Here is an 18,304-nt window from a genome sequence, read left to right as displayed (position 1 = left end):
TTGCGATAAACTACGCAGGATTTGCATGAGTTTATGACCGATTTGATGAGGACCTTCAGTTTGGGGATCCGAAATTGCGAACGGATGAGTCGCATAGTTAGCTGGTTTCCACCATTCAAGGATATGCGATGGGTGAAGTGGACCAAAAGCCTTGAAAAGGAGCAGCCATATGGTACGATGATTGGATGTCGTTCATCGTAGGTTAAGGAGGCGGAAGCTCTTCTACGCCCGCATGCTCTCAGAACTCCCTCCTTATCCAGAAAAGGATTGAGGTTGCGGATTGAACTAGAGATCGGAAGTTGTTGCTTATGACGCAGACAGTTGATCTCTTTGGAGTATTTCATCCGTTGGCTCAAAATGATTAGATGGGTTTGAGCTTTATTTAATTCGCTAGCGCTGAGCTCTAATGACGAAGGCACGAGAGTTTTCTTGCATAGATTAAAAAATCGGTAGATCCATGCAGTCACGCAAAGTGCTTTTTGGAATTCTGAGAACCTGCTCAGGAATTCAACTGGAGGCTACGAAGTTGCCGCGTTCCTTAACCGTCTTCAAGTTAGGAGCGGGAAAGAGAGGCCAGTGGGACTGGGAAAGTCGAAGCCAATCTGGTCCATGGAACCATAGCGGATTTGAGAGGAGCTCTTGTGGATGAGCCCCCCTGCTAGCTATGTCTGCTGAATTCTGTTCTGAGCTCACGTGATGCCAGTCACCAGGATTGGTGAGTTCAGTTATTTTACTAATCCGATTAGCGACGAAAGTTGTCCAATTGCGTACGTAAAACCCATGAAATTGGATAGTGTCTCGAGAAGCTGAGGACCTTTTTGTGTAGGTCTCCTGAAGAGAAATGTCAGTGGGCCAAAAAAGGAAAAGATCGGCTTGCGCTTGCCAACGTAGGCCTAGAGTCTTTGCTGTGCTTGAATCTTCTAGCTCTAAGAAGTCCTCGCACAGCCGATGACTCTTCGGGATAGCCTTCAAACAGTCCATGGATCGACGTACATGCACTCGGAGATGACCTTGCTGGCGAGAGGCAAACGGGATCTCACGTCATCTGCGAGCTGTTTGAGAACTCTTAAAGCCAGGAAGGGAGCACAGTTTACTCCAAAAGTAACGGTGCTTAGCTCGAAGTCCCCGATGTTGCCGTCTGGCTTACGGAACAGGATCCGCTGGAAAGGGGTGTGTTTTGATCCAAAATTTGGTGATACATCTTTGTGATATCGGCATTGAACACGTATCGATAGTATCGCCATTGGAGGATTTGCATCGTGAGGTCGGACTGAAGGACAGGGCCGGGATGAAGGATATCATTCAGGCTCTCACCATTGGAAGATGGGCACGAAGCATTGAACACCACCCTGACTTTGGTGGTGGTGCTGTCGGGCTTGAAGACAGCATGGTGAGGCAAATAGAAGTTGCTTATTGCAGGATTGCAATGTGTAGACACTGGCTTCATATGACCCAAGTCGAGATACTCTTGCAGGATAGCTTCGTATTCGGCCTTGAGTGTCGGGTTCTTAAACAATCTACTCTCATTCTTGAGAAACTGCCCAAGCGCGATGGATCGCGAATAACCTAAGTCAGGATGGTCCGGATTTTTGAACGGAAGAGTCACGACGTAGGAGCCAGACTTGTCTCTTCATGTGGTTCGGACAACTTTATCCTCACACGCATAGTCTGGTTTACTAGCTACCTTGGGGAAATTCTCCACCTCCCAAAATTTAATGATGAGGTGATCGAGTTTTTCATCGTGGAGGATAGTAACTCTAGTCGTGAAAGCGGATATCGACTCTTGAGGCTTCTTAGTGACTGGACCCGTAAGAATCCAGGCAAAGATTGTGTCTTGGCCCATAAGTGATCCGCAGAGGTTAGGGCGGAAGCCCCCATGAACGATCGATGATGGGAGATTGCCGTAGAGTCGCGGGATGACCAAGGCTGAGGCCTCAATGCGGAGTCTTGGTTTCATCGAAAAGGTAACTTCATTAGACCCCGAATCGATTAGAGCCCTGGCCGGATATGTGACCTTCAAGTGACACACGTCAATTACGGCCGTACCGTGCAGGACCCCTTGAGTATTGGCCGCGAAATATGACTGCACATTACGAGGTACTTCGGACGTACCTGGAGTCGAAGCGGCTCCGGCCGAGGAGCTGGTTGCTGTGCCTCCCCTTGCACTTGGCGAAATTATGGATGCTGGTGCAGTCACGCAGCTGATGACCTTGCGCAAAGCAATTCAGACAGAGTTGCTTTTGCTTAATGTAGGTCTCGCGCGCTGCAAGGGACATTTGGACAAAGCGAGGACACAGTCGAACCGGATGGTTCTCTTTACTACACAAATCGCACTTTTTGGTCTTAGAATGGACTTGTGTCTCGAGACACCTCTATGAGAGGTGGTGATCGTAGATCTCTGCACCTGGGACCTTTGGGATGGACTTATCACCCTCCATAGCTTCAAGCGCGCGAGCATTTTCGCTAATGAAGAGACTTACGTCTCTCCAGGTTGGGATGTCTGATTTTCTAATGAGCGAATGGTCCCAAAGAGATCGAGTGTGTTCAGGTAACTTGGAAGTGCACAAGAACACAAGGATACAATCCCAGTTCTCCGTAGAGATCTGAGCTTGCTCGGTGGCAATGACACACCGATGAATGGTGCCATGCAACTCTCTGAGAGCCGCGCCTGATTCTTTGGTGACCTTGGGGAGATTGAGAAGGATCTTAAGCTGGCTGTTCACTCACAGTCGCTTGTTCTCGTACCGGTCACACAAGGCGTCCCAGGCCGATGCAAAGCCATCGTTCGTGAGCGGGCACTCGGCGACTAAGGCATTTGCCTCTTCTGCTGTTTTTGAGTTGAGGTGGAATAACTTTTCCACCGGTAAATTGCAGTGAAAAGATCACGGAGTCGCCATGGAACACTTCCGTATCAACGGGTGGAAGACGACAGCCTCCAGACGAGGCGAAAGGAGCGCACATAGGAGCGGGCGGTGTACTCGATGCGGAAAGTGCATCGATTTGCACCCCCAGGTGAGTCGTACACCGCTCATACAGACTATCGCAGTTGTCGAATTTAGCCTCCATGGCTTCAACTTCGCCACTGCTCGCCCCTTGGCTCAACGCTCGGGCACAGACCTTATACTGCTGCTCAGCATCATCCCATAATTTCTTGACACGATCTCGGCGGATCTCGAAAACCCGGAGCTGAGCCGCATGGGTGGCGTTAGAATCTCCGTGACCGTCGATGCGGGCTTCGAATTTAATGAGCCTATCTGAAGCTGCGATGAAATCGGACAAAGACATATTGACTGAACTCGCGGGCTTCGGAATGGACCTGGTAACGACTGGACAGCGTTTGAAAGTGCTGGTGGTCGGCAGTTTCCCGGACGGAATAATAAGAACTTCTGTTCTGTTCGGAATGAATCTTAAGACTAATTGTTGCTTACACTTATTGTTGCTAGCTGAGCGTTTTCAACGTTTATATACATGTATACATGTATATAAACATGTATACATGTATTCGTTGCTTACATTTATTGTTGCTAGCTGAGCATTTTCGATGGAAGCGGCGGCGAGCATTTTCACTAGAAACGGTGGCGAGCATTTTCGATGGAAGGCGCGGCGACGCTTACTCACTAAAATGCTTTGCTAATTTGGTTGCACAACTCCTCCCCCTTTTGATGAGGGATTCTCCTGAATTCTTCTTTTACATACATTATATGTATATTCCTATGAATGGCTTTAGTGTTTTTTATTTCTTCTAAGAATGTTTATACCCTGAATCCATTGAAAATGGGAAATCAGGGTGTAATGGTTTTGTTGAAATGTATGTAACAGGCAGAAGGAGGCGTGGCAGACCCCACAAAGTATATATATTCTTGATCAGGGCGACGAGCTGAGTCGATTTAGCCCTGTCCGTCTGTCAGTCCGTCCGTCCGTCTGTCCGTATGTTTGAACGCGTCGATTTCAGAAGGACAGGGCCAAATAGACTCAGCTCGTCGCCCTGATCAAGAATATATATACTTTGTGGGGTCTGCCACGCATCCTTCTGCCTGTTACATACTTTTAACAAAACCATTATACCCTGATTTCCCATTTTAAATGGGTTCAAATGGGTATAAAAACTGAGCCCTTACAGCGCTGTACATTTTAGAAAAATCGATCTGCCTTTCTAAACAAATCGGACAAGACCAGCGAACACCCCCACTACCAATTTTTACCGTGGACATAATCTTGTTGTCATCATATTATCGCACAAGCAGCAATTGACAAATTGCGCTTGTGCAGAGTCCACTGCTTGCCTGAACGTGCAAGATTTTTTGCAGCAGCTCATATTGGCAATTGGGATCAAATTAGAAATATTACAGAAATGCAGCAGATATAAAAACAAAGAGAGTTTAAAATATGTTGACAGACCGAGTCCAACAACAATCAGCCGTTGAAGAGCAGAACGAAAGATTATGTTGAGATAGATAGTCAACAACAAAACAGTCGTTTCAGAGCGTAACGAAAGAAACACAGAGAGTTATTTGCACAGCACGACGACCGAAATCGAGAGAGCAAGTATGCTCACACTCACACTAACTAACGTGTAAAGAGTAGAGAATAAAGACAGGGAGAGCGTCAGAAAATACAAAACTATAACAAAGTGCAAAATAAATGTGAATACGACGCTGCACCAAACTTCAACAAATTAAAAAGCAATTTAAAAAGAGATACAGCAAACCACGGATCAAGCCTTGCACATGAATTTTTAAACAAACCCACCGCAGTTGTGTGAACAATTTAATAAAAATGATTAATTATGAAAATGAGGCAAATTTGCTGAGCAGAAAACTAAAACGACCGTACACTACCACTTTTGTAGTATGAAAAAGTCCCGTTAGAGCGACGTGACAGCGTATTTAGCAGTCGTCGAGTGTGGTTCGGTTGTGGACACAAGAAATCATAGAGACAAAGAAGTTAGAATCGTTTGAGAAGTGATCGGCTAAGGGAAAGTGTTCTCTCATACATATACATTCCAAATTTTTAATTTTTTTTTTTATATGTTATAACTTACTCTGCAGCATCATCTGTTTTTCCAGCGTCGCGATCCCCTATACCCTCACATTTTATTAAAACTTCTTGAAGCTTTCTTGCACTAGTTTGCTCGCGCAGAGCCGATGCATCCGATTCTTTCCAAGCATCGCCTAATGTGTCTTTTAGTTTTTGTAAAGCCTCTTCCGATGTTGCTGATAAATCAAGTGCTAGACGTAGTTTTTCTTCGGTAGATTTGATTTGTGGCCGCAGCACTCGATTGTCATTTACTTCATCCACGTATCGTCGGTGTAAATTAAATATTATATCTGCATACCGTTTTATACGGGAAGCCTCAAAAAAACCGCTCGGCTTCCATCAAAAATTGCACAATCTTGATATAATCAAATTCATATACATTTAATAAGATGGTTAAACACATGTAAACTTAATGCTCACCCGACTGGCTTCATTAAAAAAATTTTCATTAAGATCTGTATAAAAATTAAGTTCTAGAACATCAGTCTCATCGGTCCCTTCATCAAATATTAATTCAGATTTCTTTTCCCCTTGCTTAATCTTTTTTGATTTCTTTCCTTTTTTAGGAGGCATTTTATTAATAGTTAATAAAATATATTTTCTGAGCGATGGAGCTGTTTCTATTTATTCATAGAAATGAACATTTATTTAGTAAATATATGACATTTGACAGAGAAATCAGAGCATTTTTAGTTAAAACAAGTAAGAAAACTCTAGTCGAGACTACTCGACTACGAGATCCTCTGAACCCTTCAAGCAACTGATATTTCAATACTAATTCGCACGCACACACAAGAACATATAAAAGCGATTGCGCTTGCGCTGCGCTGAAGTGTTAGCAATAATTTGAGTTTATTTGTTGAATAATTTAATTTGTAGACGTACGATCTTAATGAAACTTTAACTTTTCAGAAAGTAATCATAATGCTTAAATGTGTGTACAATATACCGAAGCAAAAGTCTCTAGTAATTGACGTACGCCCTTTACAAATATGAGGGTGAATATATATGGAATATATAATATATAATTTGAACAAAAATCGAAATGGTGTAAAATGAATCTTAATATACATTTTAAATTTGGATACTCTACCTTTAAAGATGTGGGAGATTTTCGATGTTTTTTTATCGATAAAAAATATGGGAATGAGTTATCGTTTTTTAGTGATGAGCTCGATATGCGCGCTATATATACTGAGATTTAAAAACAAGTAAGAACATCGGGCGTTACCAACTGCAGAATACTCATTCACACCTCATAAGCAATTTAGCCGGTAAGTTTAGCTCTTATACTGTAAAGAGATCCGTTTTTTTCGATTTGCCACGGCCTTACTAGGCGTAGACACTTGATTTTCGGCCAGCTTGTAGAACAAGCTAACGGTAACCTAGATGCAAAATTAGGATGGCTACGCTCAAAAAATGAAAAAATTACATTGTATATTTGATACGCCCCTAAAGAGGCGTAAGAATCTGCCTCTTATTTAGGAGATATATATATAGGAAAACTGTTGTAGCTGCTTCACGTGCGTTTGTTAATTGGCCAGTCTATTGACTTAACCGAATTTAATGAAAATTTCAGCATATGATCTACATATTCTCTTGAATAATTGACAAATTTAAATAAATTAAAAATCATTCACAATTAGCTACAGTGGCATCTGCCTTGATTGATAATTTATTTATTAGTAGCTGGCCCGGCAAACGTTGCATTGCCCTATCCATTATTTCTAGGTAAACAATTGTTGAAAGCTATGTTGTTCAGGTTGGGATACACTCCGATTTATTTATTAATCGGATTTTCATTCAAGCACCTTGTACACGAATTTCTTTGTTTTTTGGTCATGTGCAAGAACAAATGGTTTGCATGCCACGTACAATTGACCATGAGAAAAAAACGCATTTTCTAGATTAAGTCCACAAATAGTCAAAGATTGGCCCTGTGATTTGTTGATCACCAAACGCGTTCCATTGCACAGCTTTGGTTGGTTTAAACTTCTAAACATGATAACTACCTAGCCAACTTTCAGTTGTAAATTGTGCGGTGGTAAACCAGGCACATCCAAGGAGTTCAAAAATTCAGTTTAATAATTAGTGGCTTCTTCTTCGTTTGTTACACAGTCGATAGATTTGAATGAATACAGAGTACCTACGATTTGATTTTGAATTATAAAATCTTTATCTTTATTTTTAGCCGCCAAAAATGCTCGCTCACTTAACCATTTAGTATTTTTGTGGAAAGCAATGATATTCGGAAATACTTTGTTGATAAGCTCATCTTTTAATGAGATGTAATTCCAAAAATTTTGAGGAAATGAAATCAAGCGATTCGATTCGTCAACAGCAATACGGTCCTTACCGATATTCAGCAATCGCTTCGAGAAATTATCATTTCTCGTTCTTCGTCAGACAATTGACTCGCGTTATTCCGTTGCCTACTTGCATCATGGGTCCGCCGGGAAAGATTAGATCTTCTAGGACGCGGCACAAAACCACATAAAAATAATCGAGAAATATAAATAAAAATAATTTAAACAAATTTATGTTTGAGACAAACAAATACCTGAACTTTCGAAATATTTAGCTTCTGTATGCACGCGTATTATTTTTATCAAATGTGCCTTTTTTATGAATAGTCAGGTTCGCCTGAGGTTGTGCCGTACACTGACTGACTACATTTGTTTATTTACTTCTATACTATTGTATAATATGAGAGCAGGACCGAAAACTGTCACTGTTGTCCAGCCTAATGAGAATCAATAGAAATTTGAATCTTTAGGGAAAAAACCGCGTTTTCAAGTATTCGTGAATTTTTTCAGTATTTTTAAGATCTACTATCCTACTCGTAGCGGAGACAAATCCGACAATCAAAAACCATGAAAATTGGTCCAGCAGATCTCGAGTTATAAGCGCTGGGCAACTTTTCACAACTCTCTTTTATATAAATATATATATAGATAAATTTAGGGTTTTTATACTCATTCACGAAGTGAATTAGTATATTGGTTTTGTGCAATGTCCGTCTTGCTGTCCGTCCGTCTGTCCGTCCGTCCGTCTGTCCGTCTGTCCGTATGAACGCAGTTCATTTCGCCGCTATTGAAGCTAGAGATTTAGAGATTTGAAATTTTGAACACATACTCGTGTATAACTCCGATTTATAAAGTGTTAAAATTTTCCCGATCCGCCCACTAGGGGCGGGGCAAATCGGAAAATGAATTTTCCGATATACCAGAAATCATGTTAGTTGAAGAGCTAGAGAGTTGAAATTTGGTATGTAGATCCGCATTGACCCCCCAAGTCTAAAAAGCTATAGTGGATATATCTACGCCCATTGGGGGCGTGGCAAATCAGATAAAACTGTATCTCCTAAAGTTCTAAAGCTAGAACGTTGAAATTTCGCACGTGAGCCAATGCTATAATTCTATAATGACTGATGAAAACATTTTATGTCTACGCCTAATAGGGGCGTGGCAAATCGGACGTGAAGATATAGTGATTTTTCAAATTTGGCTATATTTTAGGTACTATTGATGCTACAGACTTGAAATTTGGTATATATACGCGAGTTGACCTCCCAAGTCCAACAAGCTATAGTAGATATATGTCCGCCCAAAGAGGGCGTGGCAAACTTTATATCTCCTACAGTTTAAGAGCTAGAAGCTTCAAATTTGGATAGTTGAGTTACTGATAACCTCGTCTATCGATGCCCCAAAAATAATTGTCACGCCTCTTTGGGGGCGTGGCATATCGAAAAATACCCTGTAATTTTCACATTTTTTGAGCGTAAGCATTCAAATTTCGCATATATGTTACCGTTATCTCTTTCTAAGAACTGGCCAAAAATGAGGTGTCTACGGCCACTAGGGGCGTGGCAATTGGCATTTGTAGCATTAAATTGCGACATTTATATGCTTGAGCTATCTATGTATGTACATGTATGTATATACAAATAGGCTTAATAGGCATTGATAACACGGAAGAAAAGATTTTATAAAATTTAAAAATAAAATTTAAATACTTAAAAAATATAAAAGAGGCTAAAATAACAAAATTTGCAATTTACAAAAAAGAGTTTTCCGCGGGATTTGAACTCGCACCCAAGCCATGTTTGTCAAAATAACAAGCACAAATTTAGCCGGCGCCATCATACAAATGAGCGCGTGCATAAGAAAGGCTGTAATGCTTGATGCTACATATGCGTGCAGACTTATGTACATACATATACATGCATATATGCGTACATACATATATGAGGGCTTGAAGAAACAAATTTAAACTTATAAAATTGTTCAATTAGAGAAAATAATAAAATATCTATTTTATAAAAAACGAAATATGTATGATAAAAAAAATAAAAAAAACCCCATGGGGATTTGAACCTCCGTCGCCGTAACATAACTTGCGACGCCTTTAGCGCCCACGCTATCGCTTTGCTTCACAAACTGGTAGCTAAAATACAATAAGCTAATAACAGAGCGTCATCTGACAAAACTACAATAACAGCTAGAAAATCCAGAAATCAATCGCAATTCTTAGAATGCTAAAAAGCGCGCATTTGTAATGTAAGCAAACGCTAAAGAATCTGCAATAGGTGTGACCGAAAGCTATCAACGAAAATTACCATACATTTGTACTCAAAAAGTGCACGATCAATATAATAATTATCGATTACTCGATAAAAATTACCAAAAGCTACAATATAATCAAAAAGCATAATTGTTTTGTACTAATTTTTTTTAATTAAATTAAATTTACAAAGGGACTGTGAATGAGTATTCCGCAGTCGGTAGCGCCCGACTGCAACGTTCTTACTTGTTTATTAATTATTTATTTATTTATTTCTTAAAGCTATTAAAAACAAGTAAGAAAGCTCTAGTCGAGACTGCTCGACTACAAGATCCCCTGAACCCTCTAAGCAACTGATATTTCAATAATAATTAGCACAAACACACACACACGAATACAAACAAGCACACGCACGTATACAAACAAACACACGCACACACACACGCATATACAGGCGATTGAGCTGGGTTGCGCTGCAGTGTTGGCAGTATTATGAGAACTTATTTGTCGAATAATTTAATTTCTAGACGTACGATCGCAATGAAACTTTCAGAACGTAATCACATATACCGAAGCACAAGTTTCTAGTATTTGATATACGACTTTTACAAAGATGATGGTGAGGGGGTGGATTTAAGGGTGGGGGGTAAATTTTAACAAAAACCAAAAGTGTCTAAAATGCATCTTAATATATGCTAATGAAACTAATGAAGCTATAAAAAGAAAGTGTTAGTAAGAAAAACAAGTAAAAAACTAGTCGAGAGCGCTCGACTAGATACTACCCTGAACCAAACTAATAGAAAAGCACATTTAGTATGGTTCGAATTTCAATTTCGATGTTTTTAAAAATATAAATGAAATAGAAAACTCATTTAATTAAATATATAAACATTTTGAAACAATTAAAAAAAAGAGCTACGACACGCCCTGAGTTTGAACCCGAGACCTCGCGATCGAGCGCCGCGCCTTCTACCATGACGCCAACCCTCTGCTTGAATTTCCAATGACAAAACTGAAATAGATACACTGATGCAACGCCATCTAGCAGAACTAAACGAAACTAACTGATGTGATTCTAAGAATGTGCTAGACGATGTATGAATGAATGTGTGCACACGTATAAGAAAACTGCTGTTGCTGCAGCACGTGCGTTTGTTAATTGGCCAAACATTTTGTTATTTTTTTACGTCGATTGACTAAACCGAATTTAATGAAACTTTCAGCATATGATCTACATATTCTATTGAATAATTGACAAATTTGAACAAATTAAAAATCATTCAGAATTAGCTTCACTGGCGTCTGCCTTGATTAATAATGTTTTTAATCGATAACAAAATATCAGGAATAGTTATCGATTTTTAAAAATAAACTCGACATCCGCGCTGTATATACGGTTATTAAAAAAACAAGTCTCTAGCTCTTATATCTTCTGAAATCGACGCGTTCATACATACGGAAGGACAGACAGACAGACGGACAGGGCCAAATCGACTCAGCTCGTCGCCCTGATCAAGAATATATATACTTTGTGGGGTCTGCCACGCATCCTTCTGCCTGTTACATACTTTTAACAAAACCATTATACCCTGATTTCCCATTTTCAATGGGTTCAGGGTATAAAAACTGAGCCCTTACAGCGCTGTACATTTTAGAAAAATGGATCTGCCTTTCTAAACAAATCGGACAAGACCAGCGAACACCCCCACTACCAATTTTTACCGTGGACATAATCTTGTTGTCATCATATTATCGCACAAGCAGCAATTGACAAATTGCGCTTGTGCAGAGTCCACTGCTTGCCTGAACGTGCAAGATTTTTTGCAGCAGCTCATATTGGCAATTGGGATCAAATTAGAAATATTACAGAAATGCAGCAGATATAAAAACAAAGAGAGTTTAAAATATGTTGACAGACCGAGTCCAACAACAATCAGCCGTTGAAGAGCAGAACGAAAGATTATGTTGAGATAGATAGTCAACAACAAAACAGTCGTTTCAGAGCGTAACGAAAGAAACACAGAAAGTTATTTGCACAGCACGACGACCGAAATCGAGAGAGCAAGTATGCTCACACTCACACTAACTAACGTGTAAAGAGTAGAGAATAAAGACAGGGAGAGCGCCAGAAAATAGAAAATTATAACAAAGTGCAAAATAAATGTAAATACGACGCTGCACCAAACTTCAACAAATTAAAAAGAAATTTTAAAAGAGATACAGCAAACCACGGATCAAGCCTTGCACATGAATTTTTAAACAAACCGACCGCAGTTGTGTGAACAATTTAATAAAAATGATTAATTATGAAAATCAGGCAAATTTGCTGAGCAGAAAACTAAAACGACCGTACACTACCACTTTTGTAGTATGAAAAAGTCCCGTTAGAGCGACGTGACAGCGTATTTAGCAGTCCACGAGTGTGGTTCGGTTGTAGACACAAGAAATCATAGAGACAAAGAAGTCAGAATCGTTTGAGAAGTGATCGGCTAAGGGAAACTGTTCTCTCATACATATACATTCCAAATTTATTAATTTTTTTTATATGTTATAACTTACTCTGCAGCATCATCTGTTTTTCCAGCGTCGCGATCCCCTATACCCTCACATTTTATTAAAACTTCTTGAAGCTTTTCTTGCACTAGTTGCTCGCGCAGAGCCGATGCATCCGATTCTTTCCAAGCATCGCCTAATGTGTCTTTTAGTTTTTGTAAAGCCTCTTCCGATGTTGCTGATAAATCAAGTGCTAGACGTAGTTTTTCTTCGGTAGATTTGATTTGTGGCCGCAGCACTCGATTGTCATTTACTTCATCCACGTATCGTCGGTGTAAATTAAATATTATATCTGCATACCGTTTTATACGGGAAGCCTCAAAAAACCGCTCGGCTTCCATCAAAAATTGCACAATCTTGATATAATCAAATTCATATACATTTAATAAGATGGTTAAACACATGCAAACTTAATGCTCACCCGACTGGCTTCATTAAAAAAATTTTCATTAAGATCTGTATAAAAATTAAGTTCTAGAACATCAGTCTCATCGGTCCCTTCATCAAATATTAATTCAGATTTCTTTTCCCCTTGCTTAATCTTTTTTGATTTCTTTCCTTTTTTAGGAGGCATTTTATTAATAGTTAATAAAATATATTTTCTGAGCGATGGAGCTGTTTCTATTTATTCATAGAAATGAACATATATTTAGTAAATATATGACATTTGACAGAGAAATCAGAGCATTTTTAGTTAAAACAAGTAAGAAAACTCTAGTCGAGACTACTCGACTACGAGATCCTCACACAAGAACATATACAAGCGATTGCGCTTGGCCTGCGCTGAGGTGTTGGCAATATTTTGAGTTTATTTGTTGAATAATTTAATTTGTAGACGTACGATCTTAATGAAACATTAACTTTTCAGAAAGTAATCATAATGCTTAAATGTATGTACAATATACCGAAGCCAAAGTCTCTAGTAATTGAAGTACGCCTTTTACAAATATGAGGGTGAATATATATGGGAGGGGGATAAATTTGAACAAAAATCGAAATTGTGAAAATGAATCTTAATATACATTTTAAATTTGGATACTCTACCTTTAAAGATGTGGGAGATTTTCGATGTTTTTTTATCGATAAAAAATATGGGAATGAGTTATCGTTTTTTAGTGATGAGCTCGATATGCGCGCTATATATACTGAGATTTAAAAACAAGTAAGAACATCGGGCGTTACCAACTGCAGAATACTCATTCACACCTCATAAGCAATTTAGCCGGTAAGTTTAGCTCTTATACTGTAAAGAGATCCGTTTTTTTCGATTTGCCACGGCCTTACTAGGCGTAGACACTTCATTTTCGGCCAGCTTGTAGAACAAGCTAACGGTAACCTAGATGCAAAATTAGGATGGTTACGCTCAAAAAATGAAAAAATTACATTGTATATTTGATACGCCCCTAAAGAGGCGTAAGAATCTGCCTCTTATTTAGGAGATATATATATAGGAAAACTGTTGTAGCTGCTTCACGTGCGTTTGTTAATTGGCCAGTCTATTGACTTAACCGAATTTAATGAAATTTCAGCATATGATCTACATATTCTCTTGAATAATTGACAAATTTAAATAAATTAAAAATCATTCACAATTAGCTACAGTGGCATCTGCCTTGATTGATAATTTATTTATTAGTAGCTGGCCCGGCAAACGTTGCATTGCCCTATCCATTATTTCTAGGTAAACAATTGTTGAAAGCTATGTTGTTCAGGTTGGGATACACTCCGATTTATTTATTAATCGGATTTTCATTCAAGCACCTTGTACACGAATTTCTTTGTTTTTTGGTCATGTGCAAGAACAAATGGTTTGCATGCCACGTACAATTGACCATGAGAAAAAAACGCATTTTCTAGATTGAGTCCACAAATAGTCAAAGATTGGCCCTGTGATTTGTTGATCACCAAACGCGTTCCATTGCACAGCTTTGGTTGGTTTAAACATCTAAACATGATAACTACCTAGCCAACTTTCAGTTGTAAATTGTGCGGTGGTAAACCAGGCACATCCAAGGAGTTCAAAAATTCAGTTTAATAATTAGTGGCTTCTTCTTCGTTTGTTACACAGTCGATAGATTTGAATGAATACAGAGTACCTACGATTTGATTTTGAATTATAAAATCTTTATCTTTATTTTTAGCCGCCAAAAATGCTCGCTCACTTAACCATTTAGTATTTTTGTGGAAAGCAATGATATTCGGAAATACTTTGTTGATAAGCTCATCTTTTAATGAGATGTAATTCCAAAAATTTTGAGGAAATGAAATCAAGCGATTCGATTCGTCAACAGCAATACGGTCCTTACCGATATTCAGCAATCGCTTCGAGAAATTATCATTTCTCGTTCTTCGTCAGACAATTGACTCGCGTTATTCCGTTGCCTACTTGCATCATGGGTCCGCCGGGAAAGATTAGATCTTCTAGGACACGGCACAAAACCACATAAAAATAATCGAGAAATATAAATAAAAATAATTTAAACAAATTTATGTTTGAGACAAACAAATACCTGAACTTTCGAAATATTTAGCTTCTGTATGCACGCGTATTATTTTTATCAAATGTGCCTTTTTTATGAATAGTCAGGTTCGCCTGAGGTTGTGCCGTACACTGACTGACTACATTTGTTTATTTACTTCTATACTATTGTATAATATGAGAGCAGGACCGAAAACTGTCACTGTTGTCCAGCCCAATGAGAATCAATAGAAATTTGAATCTTTAGGGAAAAAACCGCGTTTTCAAGTATTCGTGAATTTTTTCAGTATTTTTAAGATCTACTATCCTACTCGTAGCGGAGACAAATCCGACAAATCAAAAACCATGAAAATTGGTCCAGCAGATCTCGAGTTATAAGCGCTGGGCAACTTTTCACAACTCTCTTTTATATATATATATATAGATAGATTTAGGGTTTTTATACTCATTCACGAAGTGAATTAGTATATTGGTTTTGTGCAATGTCCGTCTTGCTGTCCGTCCGTCTGTCCGTCCGTCCGTCTGTCCGTCTGTCCGTATGAACGCAGTTCATTTCGCCGCTATTGAAGCTAGAGACTTGAAATTTGAACACATACTCGTGTATAACTCCGATTTATAGTGTTAAAATTTTCCCGATCCGCCCACTAGGGGCGGGGCAAATCGGAAAATGCATTTTCCGATATACCAGAAATCATGTTAGTTGAAGAGCTAGAGAGTTGAAATTTGGTATGTAGATCCGCGTTGACCCCCCAAGTCTAAAAAGCTATAGTGGATATATCTACGCCCATTGGGGGCGTGGCAAATCAGATAAAACTGTATCTCCTAAAGTTCTAAAGCTAAAACGTTGAAATTTCGCACGTGAGCCAATGCTATAATTCTATAATGACTGATGAAAACATTTTATGTCTACGCCTAATAGGGGCGTGGCAAATCGGACGTGAAGATATAGTGATTTTTCAAATTTGGCTATATTTTAGGTACTATTGATGCTACAGACTTGAAATTTGGTATATATACGCGAGTTGAAAAGAAATAAAGTCTCTAGCTTTTATATCTTCTGAAATCGACGCGTTCAAGCATACTGACAGACGGACAGGGCCAAATCGACTCAGCTTGTCGCCCTGATCAAGAATATATATACTTTGTGGGGTCTGCCACGCCTCCTTCTGCCTGTTACATACTTTTAACAAAACCATTATACCCTGATTTCCCATTTTCAATGGGTTCAGGGTATAAAAATAACAAAATGTTTGGCTAATTAACAAACGCACGTGCTGCAGCAACAGCAGTTTTCCAATACGTGTGCACATACATTCAAACATCTTCTAGCGCATTCTTAGAATCACATCAGCAGTTAGTTTCGTTTAGTTCTGCTAGATGGCGTTGCATCGGTGAATCTATTTCAGTTTTGACATTGCAAATAATAATAGAGGAGTGGCGTCATGGTAGAGGGCGCGGCGCTCGATCGCGAGGTCTCTGGCTCAAATCCTGCTGGGCGTATTGTAGTTTTCTTTTAATTGCTTCAAAATTTTTATATATTTGATTAAATTTCTCTTATGTTTTTTCAAAAATCGAAATTGAAATTTTAACCATACTATATGTATAATTTTATTAGATTTGGTAGATGGCGCTGTAGCAGTGAATCTATTTCAGTTTTGACATTGAAAACCAGAACAGAAGGGTGGCGTCAAGGTAGAAAACGCGGCGCTTGATCACGAGGTATCGGGTTCAAACCCAGAGCGTGTCGTAATTCTTTTTTTTAATTGTTTCAGAATGTTTATATATTTAATTAAATGAGTTTTCTATTTCATTAATATTTTTAAATACATCGAAATTGAAATTTGAACCATACTAAATGTGATTTTCTATTAGTTTGGTTCAGGGTTGTATCTAGTCGAGCGCTCTCGACTAGAGTTTTCTTACTGCAATGTTGGCAATGTAATGAGAACTTATTTGTTGAATAATTTAATTTCTATACGTACGATCGTAATGAAACTTTCAGAACGTAATCATAATGTTTAAATGTATGTGTATACCGAAGCCCAAGTTTCTAGAATTTGATATACGACTTTTACAAAGATGATGGTGAGGGGGTGGGTTTAAGGGTGGGTAGCTCTAAAGGTGTAGAAGATATAATTAAAAAACTAGCTTTCGATTAGGTTTTTAAGCGATAATAAAATAACGGGAGTTGTTATCGGTTTTTAGTGATCAACTCGAAATGCGCGTGACACACACGGACCTAGGAAAAACAAGTAAGAACGTTGCAGTCGGGCGCTACCGACTGCGGAATACTCATTCACAGTCCCTTTGTAAATTTAATTTAATTTGGCTTTAAAAAAATTAGTACAAAACAATTATGCTTTTTGATTATATTGTAGCTTTTGGTAATTTTTATCGAGTAATCGATAATTATTATATTGATCGTGCACTTTTTGAGTACAAATGTATGGTAATTTTCGTTGATAGCTTTCGGTCACACCTATTGCAGATTCTTTAGCGTTTGCTTACATTACAAATGCGCGCTTTTTAGCATTCTAAGGATTGCGATTGATTTCTGGATTTTCTAGCTGTTATTGTAGTTTTGTCAGATGACGCTCTGTTATTAGCTTATTGTATTTTAGCTACCAGTTTGTGAAGCAAAGCGATAGCGTGGGCGCTAAAGGCGTCGCAAGTTATGTTACGGCGACGGAGGTTTTTTTTTTTTTTTTTATCATACATATTTCGTTTTTTATAAAATAGATATTTTATTCTTTTTTCTAATTGAACCATTTTATAAGTTTAAATTTGTTTCTTCTTAAAAAGCCCTCATATATGTATGTACGCATATATGCATGTATATGTATGTACATAAGTCTGCACGCATATGTAGCATCAAGCATTCCAGCCTTTCTTATGCACGCGCTCATTTGTATGTGTGTATGTATGTAATGCAAATTTATCATCCGCTACTCTGGCTCTTCTTTTCTATAATGCGTCATATCAAGAATCTCATTTTTGCATTTCATTTTAATTGCGTTTGTTGACAGTAGGCGGTAGCGCTGTCGGCAAAGGCGCCGACTAAATTTGTGCTTGTTATTGTGACAAACATGGCTTGGGTGCGAGTTCAAATCCCGCGGAAAACTCTTTTTTGTAAATTGCAAATTTTGTTATTTTAGCTTCTTTTATATTTTTTAAGTATTTAAATTTTATTTTTAAATTTTATAAAATCTTTCCTTCCGTGTTATCAATGCCTATTAAGCCTATTTGTATACACATTTACAAATGTACATAGATAGCTCAATCATATAAATGTCGCAATTTAATGCTACAAATGCCAATTGCCACGCCCCTAGTGGCCGTAGACACCTCATTTTTGGCCAGTTCTTAGAAAGAGCTAACGGTAACATATATGCGAAATTTGAATGCTCAAAAAATGTGAAAATTACAGGGTATTTTTCGATATGCCACGCCCCCAAAGAGGCGTGACAATTATTTTTGGGGCATCGATAGACGAGGTTATCAGTAACTCAACTATCCAAATTTGAAGCTTCTAGCTCTTAAACTGTAGGAGATATAAAGTTTTGCGGTTTGCCACGCCCCCTTTGGGCGGACATATATCCACTATAGCTTGTTGGACTTGGGAGGTCATCAATAGTACCTAAATATAGCAAAATTTAAAATCACTATATCTTC

The 18,304-nt window shown here is 38.6% G+C and overlaps 1 protein-coding gene and 1 pseudogene across 2 annotated transcripts; both read right to left on the bottom strand.

Moving 5' to 3' along the window:
• Positions 1-5,037: 5,037 nt before the first annotated feature.
• LOC149090389 (uncharacterized) lies at positions 5,038-5,655 on the bottom strand (annotated as a pseudogene). Its single transcript, XR_016197628.1, has 2 exons — positions 5,458-5,655; positions 5,038-5,392 (listed from the first exon to the last, which is right to left on the bottom strand). The product of XR_016197628.1 is annotated as an uncharacterized LOC149090389 (transcript).
• Positions 5,656-12,141: 6,486 nt separating this feature from the next.
• LOC115565693 (uncharacterized) lies at positions 12,142-12,774 on the bottom strand. The gene is made up of 2 exons (XM_030390896.2): positions 12,575-12,774; positions 12,142-12,509 (listed from the first exon to the last, which is right to left on the bottom strand). The coding sequence occupies exons 1-2, from the start codon at positions 12,725-12,727 to the stop codon at positions 12,156-12,158; spliced, it is 507 nt and encodes a 168-aa protein (XP_030246756.2). The 5' UTR covers positions 12,728-12,774; the 3' UTR covers positions 12,142-12,155.
• Between the last annotated feature and the right edge of the window lie 5,530 nt (positions 12,775-18,304).

The sequence above is a fragment of the Drosophila navojoa genome, unplaced genomic scaffold, assembly GCF_054131105.1.
Source record: "Drosophila navojoa isolate 15081-1374.11 unplaced genomic scaffold, UAZ_NAV_1.0 NAV_Backbone_95, whole genome shotgun sequence".
Lineage (NCBI taxonomy): Eukaryota > Metazoa > Arthropoda > Insecta > Diptera > Drosophilidae > Drosophila > Drosophila navojoa.
Note: the sequence above shows the minus strand (reverse complement) of the source record. Positions and strands in the feature narration are given on the sequence as shown.